This window comes from Kogia breviceps, chromosome 5, assembly GCF_026419965.1.
Source record: "Kogia breviceps isolate mKogBre1 chromosome 5, mKogBre1 haplotype 1, whole genome shotgun sequence".
NCBI classification, from domain to species: Eukaryota; Metazoa; Chordata; class Mammalia; order Artiodactyla; family Physeteridae; genus Kogia; species Kogia breviceps.
In genome coordinates this window covers 138,682,777-138,699,812 of record NC_081314.1, presented here as the reverse complement: position 1 = coordinate 138,699,812, position 17,036 = coordinate 138,682,777, and the positions used below count along the sequence as shown (strand labels likewise).

The following is a 17,036-nucleotide window of genomic DNA, read 5'->3' as shown; positions in this document are numbered from 1 at the left end:
AAGGGGGTGCCGTGGAGCACAGTGCGGAATCCCTTGCGGGACACCAGTGGTTCTCGAAGTCGTGTCCCTAGACAGGCAGCAACAGCAGCACCTGGGAGCTTATTAGAAATGCAGATGCGCGGGCCCCTGCTGTCTAGACTGTGGAGTCAGGGCCTGGAACCTGATTTAACAAGCTATCCAGGTGGCTTTTTAGGTGCACTCAAATCTGAGAAGTCCGCTCTGAACTAACAGGGGTTCCTCAGAGTTTCCATCTTCCCCCGAGGGAGTTTCTAGGCTCCTGACTGATCTAGTCTATATGCTGGAAGCTTCTGCAAATAGAATGATCCCTCTGGGGCGAATGATATCATAGGCTTCTTGGTAAATGCTTCACTGTGTCCAAGATTAACTCTGAGCTGGGCGCTTCCAGCTTTCAGTGTTGTCCCCTCCCCTGGCCAAATGCCCTCTCTAGAGTGCTGGAGCTTCTCTTCCTGGGACAGGATAATCCCAGCATGGGCAGATGGATGCCAGGAAAGATCAAGGCTGAGCCATCATCAAGTTAACACCCTCCACACCCTTCCATCCGAGACCTCATTCAGAGCCAGGGCAGTGCGGCTAAACTACAATTCCACAGGGCCACGGGCTGAGTGTGAGCCTTCACATAGGTCTGCAGATGTTTCTGGGACTCGGGCCCTCTGCTCAGCCACCAGCTTGGCCCAGCTGTCCTTCCTGCCTCGGTGAGTTGACTGTGTTTTATTAAAACAATTGCCTCAACAATGAATTCTCAGGAAGGGGGCTCAGCCAACCTCTGTCATGGTGATGCGTGAGCCCCGGCTTACCGGAAGCTGAGTGATGTCACCAATTTCTTTAGCCTTCTTTAGGAAAGCCACCCAGGAAACACTCTTGAATTTGGGAGGAAAATATCTCATTCCTGCCTTATTCTTACCAAACTTTCCTGTTAGTGAGTCCAAGGGCCCAGGGGTAAGGCCTTTTTTTGTTAAAGCGTAGAATACAGCCCTTGCATTACAGACTTGTATGAACTCAGGGAAGCAGAGCCTCCCCTGCAATTTTCAGGACAGTCTTTTCTGCAGGGCTATCAGCGTACTGGTACAGACCAGCAGCTCTAAAACTCAGTTCCCACACACTGTGCAGTGACGTTTGCAGGGATACAAACATCAGGCTAGTAGTGGACACTGGTTGGAACAGTCTTCCAGACGTCCCCGTAGGTCACAATTCCCCTTGCAGAATCTGGTGGATGCTATGAACTCTTACCTCAGAAAATATTTGTATACAATGCACACAATATACACATTTTGCACACAATTTTAAAGGATTTGCAGACCCTCTTGAAGCTTGCTCATGGATCTCATTCCTTCATTCATTTGACAAATATTTACTGATATCCTACTGTGCTGGGGGCTGGGAATTCATGATGGAAGAGTAGAAATGCCTGACCCCCAGAGCATAGAGCTAAGAACCCTGGGGTCCTCAGCTGGGGGTGATACAGCCCCCCAACAGGCTGAAGGCGGTACTGCCTGCCCACAGACTGAAGATGGTACTGCCCCCCTACAGGCTGAAGACGGTACTGCCCCCCATACAGGCTGAAGGTGGTACTGCCCCCCCTACAGGCTGAAGATGGTACTGCCCCCATACAGGCTGAAGACGGTACTGCCCCCCCCTACAGGCTGAAGACGGTACTGCCTGCCCACAGACTGAAGACGGTACTGCCCCCCCTACAGGCTGAAGACGGTACTGCCCCCCCACAGGCTGAAGATGGTACTGCCCCCCTTACAGGCTGAAGACGGTACTGCCCCCCTACAGGCTGAAGACGGTACTGCCCCCCTACAGGCTGAAGATGGTACTGCCCCCCCTACAGGCTGAAGACGGTACTGCCCCCCCCCTACAGGCTGAAGATGGTATTGCTCCCCACCAGGTTGAGGGTTGCACTGCAACCACCTCCCAACTCCAGGCTGAGAATGAATTCTTGGTTGTCATAATGACTGGAGGTGGCTGCTGGAATGTGTGTGGGGGGCTGAACCAGGGCTGCTAGATGACCTGCAATATACAGGACAGAGAATGGCCCAGCTCCAGTGCCAATAGCACCCCACTGAGAAACGGTGACATTCCTAGAAACTGACAACTCAGCAGCAAGGAGGGTGCACGTGACCAGAGACACACAGAACAACTGAGGAACCGGACACAAGGACCTGTGAGGAAAGATGACAGGAACTGGCTTGCTTTGGATTTCAGAAGTTCATTCTTCTGAGTCTTCAAGTTTCACACAGTGTGGTTTTGGAGAAGCTCAGAGCCAGAGCCAGAGCAGAAGGTCCAGGGTGGAGTTGGGGCCGCTGGTCTAAGAGTCCCAGGTGCTGAGGCCAGTTCGGGGCAAACTGACCGTCTCCAGCTCGTGGGGGTGGGCGGCATGAGAAGGCTGCATGGCGTCCTATTCCCGGCAGCTCCAGCCTTCGTTCAATCCACTCAGCAGGCTGAGGAATATTGGGGGGCAGTGCTGTGTGCCTCTAGGCTACTTGCCCCAACAAATCCCACCCTGTGCTAGCCCCCCAACCAGCCTGCCTGGAGACAGAGGTATGGTCCAAATGGTCTCTCCAGGACCCAGAACCCAATGAACAGCAAAGATTTTGTGGGGAGATTCATCTCAGCATTATGTGCCAACGATGTTGGCTTGGAACAGTCTTTTCGGCTACTGAACTGACCCATAGGATGCTGTTTTAAAAATTCTTGGGCTTCCCAGGTGGCTCAGTGGTTGAGAGTCCGCCTGCCGACTCTCAACCCGCAGGGGACGCGGGTTAGTGCCCCAGTCCGGGAAGATCCCGTATGCCGCAGAGCGGCTAGGCCCGTAAGCCATGGCCGCTGAGCCTGCGCGTCCGGAGCCTGTGCTCTGCAATGGGAGAGGCCACAACAGTGAGAGGCCCGCGTACCGCAAAAAAAATAATAATAATAATAATTCTTGCTGATGAATGCCAGACCAAGAGAACCATTAAAGACTTGAAATAGGTGCTTTGAACTCAAAACTATCCTTCCTTTGAAAATTTAATATTTAGAAAAACAAAAGAGTTTAAAAACTCCATTATTCAGAGCAGGGTAAGTGGAAAAGACATTTCAAATAGAGAGTTTTCTTTCGGGGTGGAGGGATGTGGTCCTTCTCTCCTTTGGGAACCAGAACAAACACGCTTTGCTGGCTTCCTTTCCCAGTGAAAAACGAGAGGGCAAAGTACAGCAAATAAATTTCGCGGACATCTCGGCGTGATGGAGGGATTCTTATAACTAACTATAATCCACTCGCAGCTGAAATAACATTGCAAATGACTCCAGGCAGTCAGAAATGATCCCCAATTATAACCCATGTAAAATTCCTAATCTGTGTGCTGTCCCTTATAATTTTGTATAGTTAGACACATTTACGGCGCAGAGAGAGCCATCGTGCCCCTCTGAAAGGATTTGAGTCTGGGGCACTGCAGAAAAGTATCTTACTCCAAAGATCATCTTGTCCTGTCAGTGGGACATTGCTCATAGGAACAGCATAATCTAAATAAATCGCTTTTTTACAAAAGTAATGTACGAACACATGCTTATTGTAAACAGTTCAAAAGACACGAAGTGTCGAGATGTAGGGTAAAAAGCCCCCCCTCCCTACCCGAATCATTCTACTTCCTTTCCCAGCGGGGACCATAATTTTTAAAACCAAACCAGGCCCCACAGCAAGCTGGCCACAGAGCAAAGCAAATAAACAGGCTTCATTCCTCTTATGAAAGGGCCAAAATATACAATGAGATGGTCAATAAATATGCATTGCATTCCCCCTGAAGTCCAAGAGACACAGAAATAAGCAAGGTAATGTCCTTGTCCTCAAGGAAACTCACAGCCCTGGGGTGACTGGACATGAAACTTAAATTTAAAATAGCAAGCAACAAAGAATGGGCCTGCGGGCTGTGCTGATGGTGGAGGATGCAGCAACTCAGAAAACTAGATGCTCTCCATCCTGATGGAGGAAGGTTGTACGAGGACCTGGTCCTCCTTGCGCCAGGCTTCTATATGGCCAGGGAGGATGGGGCCATTATGTTGGGGACGTGTGGGCCAGCATGCCAGGTAAACACAGAGATGCTATGGACGATAAGTGTGGAAGTAGACAGTAGATAAGGTGGGGAGTAGATTACAGAGGCCATGATGCCAGAGGGATGGGGGAGAAGCAGTATGGAAGCTTGGGCGATGGTTTTTCATCTTTATGGGAAAGGATCTACCAATGTCTGTGGGGACATTCAGTCCAAATCCTCTGGCTAAATGGCCCTGGGTCAGCAGGATCCATGTTAACTGGGATCCTGGAGCCCACAGTGTTGGCCTGAACGTAGGAAATGGGAGCCTCGTGGCCCTGGTGTCTCCTGCCAGGTGAGCACACTTCCCTCAAGGCTACACTGGATTCTCCTGGGAGAATGAATCGAATCGTGTTGCCCTTATTGCCCACAATGGATATGACAAAAAGAAGGTTCTGTGGTCAAAGCACTTTGTCCTTGCCCTGCAGCCGATGTCTAACCCCCTCTTCTCTAAGCTGTGGCCCGCTCTGGCCGCAACTGCGCTTGATGCTGGGATTCACTGATGAAGGAGCAGGACAGGCGGTTGTCCTGCAGGAGCTTGTCTGCTGGAGGCTGGGGTACCTCATCCACACCCTGGTCCTTGCCGATTCACAGGCACCTCGTAGAGGACACCATGCACCCCGTCATCCATCCCTGAGACCTCAGAGCTGCAAATCCTAAAGACTGGATTTTGATGGGGGTCTAGAGATGCCAAGTGGGCACGGAGGCCTGTGGAGAGGTGGGGGACATTCTACCTGATGGCACCAAAGACCCCCTGAGCTATGTCCAGCTGAGCCCAGGCATCCCTCTGCAAGCCTGTCCTGGGGACTCACCAGAGCCTTCTACTCAGCTGCACTCAGTCACAACCCGGAAGTTTAAAAGCGCCAATGTGGTTTCCAGATACGCTTAATTGTCTCTCAAGAAGGAGAATCCGGCTACATGGGCTGCTGGGCAATTTAATGACTGTTGAGAAGTGGCGAAAATCAAATTACTCTCAGGGATAAATCATCTCTTAATTTTGCATCAAAAAGAATGTTAGTAATTTTTTTTTTAAATCAAAGGCATATCATTCATGGCTTTATAACCGATGTTGGAATTCCTGGTGTGGCATCAACTGCCCCATGGTCTGCATTTGTTAGCTCATTCCTGGCCCCGTTTATGTCACCATCCTTGTTTTTCTTTCTTTCTGAGTTCGCGCTGTCAACGTGCTCTATCCTGCAGTATTTTAGGGGTCCTTACCAGCCGCCGTAAATGTATCTTTTGAGTACACAAGGCAGATCTGTGTGTTAGAAGTACAAACACACTTCTATTGCAGGATGAGGAAGGAGGCCATAGTTTTTTTATATATATATTTATTTTATTTATTTATTTTTGGCTGCACTGGGTCTCCGTTGCTGTGCGCGGGCTTTCTCTAGTTGCAGAGAGCAGGGGCTACTCTTCTTTGTGGTGAGTGGGCTTCTCATTGCGGTGGCTTCTCTTGTTGCGGAACCCGGGCTCCAGGTGCGCTGGCTTCGGTAGTTGTGGCTCTTGGGCTCTAGAGCGCAGGCTCAGTAGTTGTGGCGCACGGGCTTAGTTGCTCCCCAGCACGTGGGATCTTCCCGGACCAGGGCTCGAACCCGTGTCCCCTGCATTGTCAGGCAGACTCTTAACCACTGCGCGACCAGGGAAGTCCCAAGGCCATAGATTTGATGAGAGGGATCTGGGAATACTTTCCAGAGGAGGAGGAATTTGAGTTGGGCTTTCCTCAGGCGAATGTCAGGGTGGGTGAGTAGGAGTCAGAGATCAGAGCCGAGGTGCAGTTGGAGAAAAGGGCAGCAAGAGTGGGGTGGTGAGGCCAGAAGGCAGGTGAGGAAGAGGAAAGCAGAGGCTGGGGTACCAGGGAGAAAAGAAAGTTAACACGGATGCTACTCTGAGCCACGTGGTTCCAAAAGCTGTACGTTCATGGACTCACCAACTCCTCCCCAGTAATCCTATATGGTAGCTACTGCTGTTGAACTGACAGGGAAACAGGCACAGAGAAGTTAAGTAACTTGCCAGAGCCTCAGTTGATAAAAGCCAGAGGGGATCCTACCCCAGCGTTCTTTCTCTTGATCACCATGGCTCTCTCCTGGTGGAAGGCTGATGCATCCGTCAGCCTGGCTGCTGTAACTAAGTTCCACAGACTGGGCGGCTTGGACAACGGAATGTATTGTCTCACAGTTCTGGAGGCTGGAAGTCCAAAATCAAGGTGTCAGCAAGTCTGGTGTCTTCTGAGGCCTCTCTCCTCGGCTGGCCACCTTCTCCCTGTGTCCTCACATGACCTTTCCTCTCTGTGCGATCATCCCTGGCGACCCTTTGTGCCCAAATCTCCTCTTCTTAGTAAGGATACCAGTCAGATTGCATGAGGACCCACCCTGATGGCCGCATCTTAATGACCTCTTTAAAAGCCCCTTCTCCAAATTCAGTCATCTTCTGTGGTACGAAGAATAAGGGTAAGGGCTTCAACATATGAATTTTGGGGACACAATTCACCCCTAGCAGGTGGGGAAGTACAGTCGAGGAGGCTCTGAACAATGCAGCTAGGTGTCTGGATGTTCGTCTTTGGCTGGGGAGCCAGGGAAGGTCTGGCTGTATTTTGGGACGGTCGCTGTGGCAGCTGCGTGGAGGATGGAGGGGGCCGTGGCTCTCGAGTTCGGCTGCACATCAGAATCATCTAGGAGCCTTTAAAAAGTCTGCTGTACTGCAGACTCGTCGAATATGACTGGCTGGGGTGTGACCCGGGTGTCCATGACTCGTAAACCTTCCAGGTGGTTCTGACGTGCAGCCAACGGTGAGGACCACGCCATGAGAGGGAAGCTTGCCTGGAAACAAGGCGCCTGGTGTAAAGAGGGAGCAAGACTCAGAAGCTAGATCTGTCCAGGCACACGCAGGATGAGAGTGGCCACAACCACTGAACCGAATCCAGCCCAAGGCAGGTCACTCACGCCACTTGTCCAAGGAGATGTGATGGCCGTAACCACAGAATGCCATCCTCTAAGGCCATCCACACCCCGGAGCACAGAGAACCTCTGGTGCTCTGTTCCCGGAGGCCACACTGCCACCACCGGACCCCCAACTCCAGGGCTAGAGCTTGAAAGATCACTCTGCTTGATGCCCCCATTTCACAGATGGGAGAGTAGAGTCCAGAGACGGACGGTGACTTCTGTGATCAGGAATAAAACCTTTGCTCTTGCTGTCTTGCAAAGTGGAGGCTCACAAGGAAACCACGAGCTTTTGAAGGAGTGGGGCTGAGGGTGGCCCATACCCATGGCTCTCCCAGTCCAATTCTGGGTGAGCCGGTTGAGAGGACGCTCCCGTCCTTGGAGCCAGAGGCTGTTGGGGGTGAGTGGCAGCCAGACTGGGTCAAGGCAGCCAGGGCTCCTCTGAAAATGACCTTGGCTGACCAGTCCCAGGGCAGCCCCAGCCCATGGGAAGCTCCAGACACCAAACCAGTTCTGGGTGGTCCACAGGGGCATGGGTGGACTTCTCATCCCAATGGAACTCTCTTCACAAGGGTCTAAGAACAACCTGGTCCCCTGTGGTCTCTCCTAACTTGGCAAACTGACCCCGCTGGAACACAAGAGACCACCTGAGCCCGTGACATCTCCTGCTCTTTCTCAGCCACTGCAGAGATGCCCTCAGGTCCCTGCTTCCATGGAGCTTCCATTCTAGCGGAGGGGAGACATAAAACCAAACACAAAATCAATATATATTATTCAGGGTGGCGTAAGAACGGTGAAGAATAAGTCTCATGATTAACAAGCTCATTTCCTGTTCTAAGGTCTTCTCACATGGATTTTTTTTTTTTTTTTTGGCTGCACCACGCAGCTTGCGGAATCATAGTTCCCCAATCAGGGATCGAACCCAGGACATGGCAGTGAAAGCGCCAAGTCCTAACCACTGGACCGCCAGGGAATTCCCTCATGTGGATTTATCCTTTCAGAGCTGTGCCTTCCCAGGCGCAGCTGGTGCAGGGTTCTAGGTCACACACAGCGGGGAGACTGGACACTGGGGTGCGTCCTTTCCCTCCAGCCTCGCTGGGGATGAAGAAGTAAGCCTTCGGAACAACAGGGGGGCAACACCAGACTGTCCACCACTGACACGTCCTGAGCAACGGCCGAGAGTGAGGTACCGTGGGGAATACACAAGTGTGAGAGTTAAGGGCTGCCCTCCAGTTTCTAAGCAGATGGGGAGACTGGGCATCATTCAGTACTAAATACAAAGGCAGGTACCATTGCTATTTAGTGTTTGTAGGTCGTCATGGGATAGGACCTGGCTCCCAAGAAGCTCACAGTCTGAGGAAGGAGGTAAGAGTATCTCTGTCTATGCATCAGCCTCCATCCATCCACTCAGCTTATGTACGGTAAGTGACTAGCGTTCAGCAAAGAGCTCAGACGTGGCGGGTTAGAGGGGCTGGCCAAGGCAGCAGAGAAAGGAGAGGTGAAGGTGGGCAAAGCAGGGCAAGATGGGGTGAGGGCATTCCAGCTGGGGCCCACCAGTGGCTTCAGCTGAATGCAAGAATCTTGGAGAGGTGGTGAGAGTGTGGTGCTAGAAGGTCTGGCTGCGTAAGACTCGACGGGCAGGGCGGGGCCGGTGACGGGGGTCCATGGACCCGAGCGCACATACCACCTCCCCCGGACGTGCGGGCACACAGAGCCCTGGGAGGAAGACGAAGCTCAGGGAGGTTAAGTCATGTGACCACCAAGGCAGGGAAAGGCTCCACGTCCATGCTGTCTGCCCAGCCAGGATGCCGCAGTGGGGACCAGTGATGAAAGTGTACCTTTCTTTTTTTTTCTGGCTGCATCACATGGCATGCGGGACCTTAGTTCCCCGACCAGGGTTTGAACCCGTGCCCCCTGCAGTGGAAGCGTGGAGTCTTAACCACTGGACCGCCAGGGAAGTCCCCAAAGTGGACCTTTTCGTCAAGTAATCTGGAGGTCAGAGGAGGCAGTTTTCAAGAGAGCCAGTTGGAAATGCACTCGGCCAACAGAGGCCCGGACTTCTGTGTAGGGTCATCATGGTGACCCAAAAGGTAGCAGAAGGAACTAGAAAGAACATTAGACCAGGATGCTGGAGACCAGCCTGGGACTTCACCTCTCTAAGCATCAGTATCTCCTCCTGGAAGCCAGAGTGGCTGCAGCCCCTGCACCCGCAACCCGTTCTGATGCCAGAAACCTGGAAGGTTTGTAGATGACAGAAGCCACTAATGGTGGTCCTGTCAGCAGCTCAGAAAGGAAGACCCTGGTTGGGGAAGGCTGAGCGCAAATGGGCAAATAGGTAGGGATAAATGATGAGAGGGCAGGGCAGGGGCTGCACATGGGCAGGAGAAGGGAGCAGATCAAGAAGGGCCTCATGGACCAAATGCAAGATTTGGGTCGTTATCCCAGGAGGACTGGGACCTCCCTGGACGATTTTAAGCAGAATCAATTGGGTTTTTTAAAATAGCTCTCTGCCCATGGTGTGGAGAAGAGGCTGGAAGATGGCAAGCATGGAGCAGGTACCGGGTAGAAGACTAGTGAATCCTTATGGGAGGAGCAGGAGAAACTCATCAACCCTTGGGGCCTTTGCACTGGCTGTTCCTGGGGCTTGGAATATGCTTCCCCTTGACGTTTGCATGCCGACTCTTTTTCTGCAGTCAGATCTCCACCCCTCCACGTTACCTCTCCAGAGAGGCCATCTGCTATAGCCCTGGCCTTCCGGCACGCGTGTCCCATTTCATCCACCACTAGCTGAAACGATTCTGCTTAGTTGTCTGCTGGAGGCCTCCTCCTGCTCCTGAATCTACCTCCTAGATTCAGGAGAGCAGGCACCTTGTCTGCTGGGGTTCTGCTGAGCCCAGCCTCGTCACCTGGATCCATATTCCTCAGCTGAGATTCTCAAGGAAGTAGCGGGAAAGGGATTGCTTGCTGGAAACCAGCAGGCAGGCGGTGTCCTGAGCCTTTGATACAGTCAGGGGGAAAAGGGAGGGAGGGAATGGGCAGATGTACTTCTGCCCCTTGAGGATGGGGTAGGGTGAAGGTTCCTGCCGGAGATCACATCAGCAGAGGATTCAGATGTGTGGGGTCCTTCCCAAGGGGGCCTCAGAACCCCAAGGCAATGCCCCAGAGAGGAGGGGGGGGCATCCTGGCTTTGCCTCCTGTTCTGGGGCAGACTGTAGGGCTTGCGGTCTGTTGGAGGCTTGGCAAAGAGGGCAGAGGTGCCCAAGGCCCAAAGCTCTGGATCCTGAGAAGCATCTCAGGGTGTGCACGGGGAGGGGTGTGGGGGGGGGGTAGGAGAGAACCTCCAGTCTTCAAGTGTGCTGGGGGCGGCTGCTCTGGAGACAGTATCTTGGGGAAGCAGCCCCTAGTGATACACATCCCTTAGCCAGGCTACATGGTTGCTTTAAAAAACGAGCTTCTGGCATGTTTGGGGACTGAACATTCCAATCTTTGCTGGCAAGCGAACACAAGGCCACAGAATGCAGCGATGAGAAATAAAGGACCCAGTGACTCAAAGCCTGTGTGACAGGTTTATTGTGGAGCGCCGCATGCGCCTGCCAACACAGTCCACAGACATGACATTTAAAAGCCTCGTGCATTCCACTGGCTCTGTTGGCCTCCCCACTGCCAACCAGCCGTGTGAAACCCGGGGCGGCTTCTCCCTCTCTGCCAGGACATCTGCCGAGACTGTGGCCCAAATCCCAACTGCCCCTGCACGTTTAGGGAGCCCAGGAAGGTGTGCTTGCTTGGACACGGGCCAGCCTCCCGCTAACAGAGAAGGGCCCCGATTTGCGCACAAATGAATGAGACGTCGGACAGTTTTCAGGGAAGCTGTCCAAGCTTTTCTCTCTGAAATCCCGATCTGCAAAAGCGTGTTTTCTGAAAGTCTTAAATGCACGCAATCCTGTGCTGTCTGGGTCTAATGCAAGAAAACAGGAAGCCAGTTAAATGGATTCCATGATGCTCACCGACCAGGCACAGATGCCTTTTCTCCCCAGCAACAGTAACAACAAAGCTACCATCTATTGGGAGCTTACTATCTGCGAGGTGTTATTATTATCTCTCCATGTGTAATAAACGAGGAAAATGAGGCACAAAGAGGTTAAGTAATCTGCCCACGACCACACACCCAGTTGGGAGCAGAGCTGGGATTTGAACCTCTGCTCTGAGCTGCCATCTCGTATTGCTTCCTAGCCTCTAAAAGGGCCCAGGATACAGTTATGTGGGTCCCCCATGCGCCCCTCTACTATCTACCCAAATAGAATGTTCCAGGGAATTCCCTGGTGGTCCAGTGGTTAGGACTTGGCGCTTTCACTGCAGTGGGCCCAGGTTCAATCCCTGGTCAGGAAACTAAGATCCCACAAGCTGCACAGCACAGCCAAAAAAAAAAGAAAAAAAAAAACAAAGAAAAGCAAGTGTTCCAAAATTTTAAGAGAAATGGAGTCAAATATTACACTAAACTGGTAGATAAGTTGTGTTATTATATACAGCGGCCAAGGAATGAAAATTGAGAAGCTACGGCAACACGTGTTCCTAGGCTGGCCCAGAGTGAAGGCAAGCCTGTGTCTTTGGAAAATCTGCGTGCAGTTGCAGTGAGGACTAAGGTTGAGGAGGCCAGCGGCGTCTGGAGCCCGTGTGCTGAAAGGGGCAGCAAGATGTTGGAATCCTTCCCTCCCATGGCAGCCCCAGGAGTGGGAGGGCTACACAAGGGAAGGGGAACTCGCTCTCCATCTTTCCACAAATGCAGTCCCTGATGATGTGGAGGTGGGTGGCTCTGAAGCCCTGGCAGAGATAGGGCTGCTCTTCTCAAATGCACAAGCCAGAGAGTCTGGGAGCTGCCTTTGAGAATGTCACTGTAGCTCCCAGACCGTCCGTGCCCTCAGCTACAAAGTGCAGGGCGTGTACCCAGTGTTCTCCAAGATTTCAACCTCCTCAAATAATCCCGGGGGGGGAGGGGGGAGCACCTCTGCATGTACCTGCGGCCACCGTAGACCTTTTCCTCTGTGGGGCCTGGACTGCAACTAAGTGGACTGGGACCGAAGGGGACTGTGTGTGGCAGGGACCGAGGGGGGAAGGGACAGCTTGGGGCATGTAAGGGGAGTCAAGGTGTTCAGTGCTCTGAGCGAAGCAGCATTGTTGATGAAAAATGGCAGCTCAAAAGTGCCTTTCCCCCTCCTGTGTCAGCTAGAAGAAAATACACCCAGAGGAGACTCTGTCCAACTTTTAAAAACATGATGGTCTGGGTCAAAGGAAGGGATGCTTCCTCTTTTGAAGCTTGTGACATCATCTGACATGATGTGCCAAGCAGATGTGGGAACAGCAGCTGTCAGCCTACGCCAGAATCTTCGAGAGTGATACTTGTCTGCTTGCTGGTGGTGCTACGAGCTCACCATTCACCCGCTGTTACCAAGCTACTGACGTGGGCATTTAAGTCACCTGTAAATCACTGTCTCTCTTTGTCTGTCTGTCTGTCTGTCTGTCTGTCTCTCTCTCTCTCTCACACACACACACACACACAGTCTGCTGACAACATAAAATAATAACATCGTAGCTTCTAAGAGGTAACATGCTTAATAGGAAGTTGCACTGATACAATTTTATAGCTGATTCTCATTTTCTATCAACAAAACCTTCAGTTTTTGTGACTCAAGTTATATTATTAAAAAATGCCCAGGGAGTTTTCAATGTAAAGAACAGAACCTTCCTAAGAGGTGATGGAAAACTTTGATATGGAATCACCACACACCAGGAAACATTCTGGAAGTCTGGTTTTTATGTGTGGAGTTTTCTTAAAGAAAGGCCCAAGAGAAGTTTGGCTGAAGTGAAATGTTCGCATCAAGCTATCGTGATCCTTGACCTTATTATGTTTCCCTATCCTACCAGATCCAAAATATCAGACATTTTGAAGAAAGGGCTATTTTTCTGTGCAGTTTTGGGACTGTTGGCATTCCATGTAGTTTCCATAAGAATTCTCTTGGGTATTTTGGGAACTAAAAAGAATGAATAGGATTAACTTACAATTTTGCTAGAAGGAAAAATGAATATTCACTTTCTCTCATAAGTGATTTCCACTCTGCCAGGAAACAGGACTGACTGATTTGTTAGGCCTGTTCCCCAGCTGAGACCCGGGCTGGCACGGAGACCTGGTCCAGACGCAGGGGAAGACGCCCTGGCATCCTGGTCCTCAGCCTCCTGCACTGACCAGTCAGCGAGAGGCTTCAGGAGCAGCTCCTTCTAAAGAGACTGTTGCTCTCAGGAAACTCACACCTAAAAGCGGAAGGGAACTGCAGAGACAACCCGGCCTCCTCTCCCGGGGTGACAGACTGTGCCCCAAGAACCGGAAGTCGGTGCTTTCCTCTCATTCACGAATTCCCGGTCCCACCCACTGGACGGGCATTCTTGAGCACCCACCCTACTATGTGCCCGGAGATCATACAGTGTCTTAGGTCGAACCACATGAAATTGCCATTTTATAGGTAAGAAACAGGGGTACTGGCATATATTTCATACAGTTAAACCCACCACTTCGAAGGTTTTCCTAAGATAGTGTTAGCAGGCGTTTCTTCCGATGGCATCAGAGAAGGTGGAGAGGACCCAGTCACCACTTCCTAGGGGATCTGGGCCTACTTCCAGAACAGGGTGGACATGCAATGACGTAAGACACTGTAACTTTACAGGGGGAGGAATCCTTGCTTTAGATCGGCTTCTCCCAGATACCCTTTTATGCAGAGGCAGCCTGGAGCTTGGGCCGCGTGGCTGCCTTCGGGTCTCTGGGTCCTGCTCTGCATGGGTGGGGCAGGTGGACACAGGAAAGCAAGCTGTCCTCTTCTTGTCCACGTGCCACGGGGGCAAAACTGTACACCAAGTTCAGTTGCAAGTACAGTCACCCAGAGCAACCAGGAGAGCGTTACCCACAGAAGCCAGTGGGACGAGGCCAGGGTTTCTCAGCCTTGGTGCCGGTGACTCCTGGGGCCAGATCGCTGTGGTCCCAGGGGGACTGTCCTGTGCATTGTAGGATGTTTGACAACATCCCCAGCCTCTACCCACTGGATGCCGTCGTCTTCCCTCCCTCTGGTTGAGAAGCACTGGGTCAGACGGATACTCTACAATCAAGTGCAAACGGAATGATCTGGGGGGGGGAAACAGCAGTTTCCTGGGGACCAGCCTGTGTCAACAAACCCAGAACACAGCCTAGGGGGGCCTGGGGAGGGTTACACAGAGCATTATAGAGCATTACCCACCTTGGCAACTGCGTCCCTGCTAGCCGAACTCAAAGCTGGAGACACTGACTTACACAGGTGAAGGGGTCCCGGCCGAGAGACGGGGTTTCGCTCACAAAGGGGGGTGGGCTGGGGGACAGTGACAGGAATCTCTCCGCCCACCTCTGGGCCTCCGTGTGACATCTCTGCCTCAAACAGCCACGCCTCTTCCCGGCTTCATCTGGCTCCTACTCATCCTTCCGGTCTCAGCTTACACACCCCTTTCTCCTGGAAGGGTTCTCTGACCCCCTCCCTTCAACCGCCCTCCCCGCCCAGTCGGCTCTGGATGCCCCGCTCAGTGTCACCTGGCGTCCATATTTCTCCTAGCGTAGAACGTATCACCGCATCACACGCACGCACACGCACGCGCACCCACCCCGCATATATTTACGCAGCAGCTGGGTTTTCTGCTTGTTCCTCCCATTAGAACATGAACTTCATGAGGACAGGGACCCTGTCTCTACCGACGGAGCAGCACGCTCTCCCCAGAACCCAGAGGGGCGTCCACACCCGATGGATCTCTCCCCCACAATGTTTGGTGAGTTGATGGAGGAAATCGCTTTTCCACTGAATGGCAGGGGAGGACCAATAAGTGAAGTTCCTGAACGGAATCAAGCACTTGGTCTCTGTAGCCAACGGTTCCATCAACGTGTACACCAGTTTGTTTCCGCAAAGGCAACGAGACTGGAGCGTGCAAGGCAGAAACGGACGGAGAACGGCAGGATGGAAGATGTGGACGTTTCCGTATTTACCCACATCTGTATGTTCAACAGACCCTTATCGTGATACATCTTTCGGACAAGTGTTTTGTACTCTGAGTCACATCACACACCTGCCAATGTATCACTAGCACGTACCAAATGCCCGATGAGACCGTTAAGCACGGAGCTGGGTGGTAGTTCTATTCTTCAAAACCAGTATTATGAGGGGTGACTGTTTGCATATCGATCAGGGAGGGGTGGGTGGCAGGGTAAGAGGGAGGGCCGTTCAAAGAAGACTCGGTGAGGCTCTCATGGTGTCTGTATCACAATGGACAGCAGGCCACCTGCTCATGTCCGGTCTGCTCGTTCCCCGTCACCACTGCCAGCTTCCAACATCAAGAACACAGAGACATTTCCGTCTAACTTTTATATGAAGAATTTAATTATCTATACACATAACTAATTCAAAAGTTGTATTACAGTTGTTAAAGCCGCAGGTTTATATATTTATATATTTTACATTCATATCCATGAAAATACTGACGCGCCAGTGAATGAGGGGGAGTCCTCGTTCTCGGCACCAAGTGAGTGGAGAAAGACCTCTACACAATTGCCAGCACGGAATCCCCAAGGGGAGAGACGTAGAAACATAAGTTCACTACCGTTAAAAAGTCATTAGTAGGACCGCTAGGTTGTGCTTGAGGCTCCCTGCCCCCCCCCGCCCCGTTTTCTGTGCTGTCGGCAACGGCGTTTTTATTGAGAGCTTCCAACTAGTGTTTAAAAGACAAACATGGCTTCAGCTACAACACATCCAACACATCAACGGACCATGAGCTCCATTTCATATTAATCTGTAGAAACTCCACAGTCTAGTTAAAAAATGTAAACATTGGAAATTAATTGCAGGGAGACTCCTATACATTCTTTCTTGTCAAGAAAATTACTTGTTCAAAATATGCCATTCCATGAAAAGTCACTGGAATAAAACTCGGTGTAACAGAGACTAAGGCGAGATTGTAGATATTGTCGATCGTAACAACCTCGGTGGTGTTGTCTACGGATTTATGGTATGAAAACACGCAAAATTAAAAACCCAAAACAGAAAACACCAACTCAACCAGATAAATCTGAGACCGAACAAAAACACAGGTGCTTTCTCATGTGGCTACAAGGTCACTGTGCAAAATAAAATTAATGTAATATGATTAGAGCATCATACAAGATAATAGCTTTTGCCATGGAAAGAACTAATTTCTTATGTACAGGATGTATTATTACATGCTCAACAAGGTACATCTGATACACACAAACAAGCACAAAACAGCTTCTGTTTAATTGGCCTCGTTCTACACATCTTTAAAACAGATATACTGAACTCCTCTGTACTTCTATAGTAGGGGGTCAAAAACCCAAACGACACAATTTAGTTGGTAACACTGGACAAAATGAAAAAAATACATCGAGTCTCAGATTTATGGACATTTGGAACATTTTTTAATAGCACATGCAGCATTCCTTGATAGTGGGTCTTTTTGCAAAACCAAAATAGCAAAGAAGTAATTCATTTTTTTTCATTAAAAGGCTACGATATTTATTTTAAAATAATTTGAAACTATTGAAAGCACCTGTGCAAAGGTGGGGGGAAGTCAATTTGAGTCACTAGGAAAGCCACAAAAGGACCCACTACCCTGTGTATTTTTGTAATTTTTTTGCTTCTATCTCTGCAAGTAATAACTCAACATTGCCATCACATGCAACTAAGGTAAAATGAGGTAAACTGCTCTGCAGTGAGTTCTTCTACTCAGAAGGCAGTAGGTGATCATGCTGGAAGTCACATGATCAAGGCTGCATCTCCCATCATCCCTCTGGGCAGTGATATGGGATAGTGGGTCTCTTTGAGGACTTTCAAGCCTGAGGGGGGGATGGACAACATATGATTCCTAGAAAAAGGAGGAAAACAACACATAAGCAAAACAAAACAATGAGCAAAATTCAAGCTAGGAAAATGAGTCAGGC

General features: G+C 50.9%; 1 protein-coding gene across 6 annotated transcripts in view; it reads right to left on the bottom strand.

Annotated features, from left to right (window-relative positions):
- The window catches only part of ITSN1 (intersectin 1), a 227,602-nt gene that overhangs the window by 36,125 nt on the left and 174,441 nt on the right, over positions 1–17,036 (bottom strand). For 2 of the 6 annotated variants that reach the window (XM_059064441.2, XM_059064442.2), the window contains one exon: positions 15,441–16,960. The exons of the other annotated variants lie outside the window; for them this stretch is intronic. In XM_059064441.2, the coding sequence (XP_058920424.1) occupies positions 16,959–16,960 (2 nt within the window). In that variant the 3' untranslated portion in view covers positions 15,441–16,958. Of the gene's footprint in view, positions 1–15,440; positions 16,961–17,036 lie in introns of those variants that run through there. 6 annotated transcript variants of the gene reach the window in all.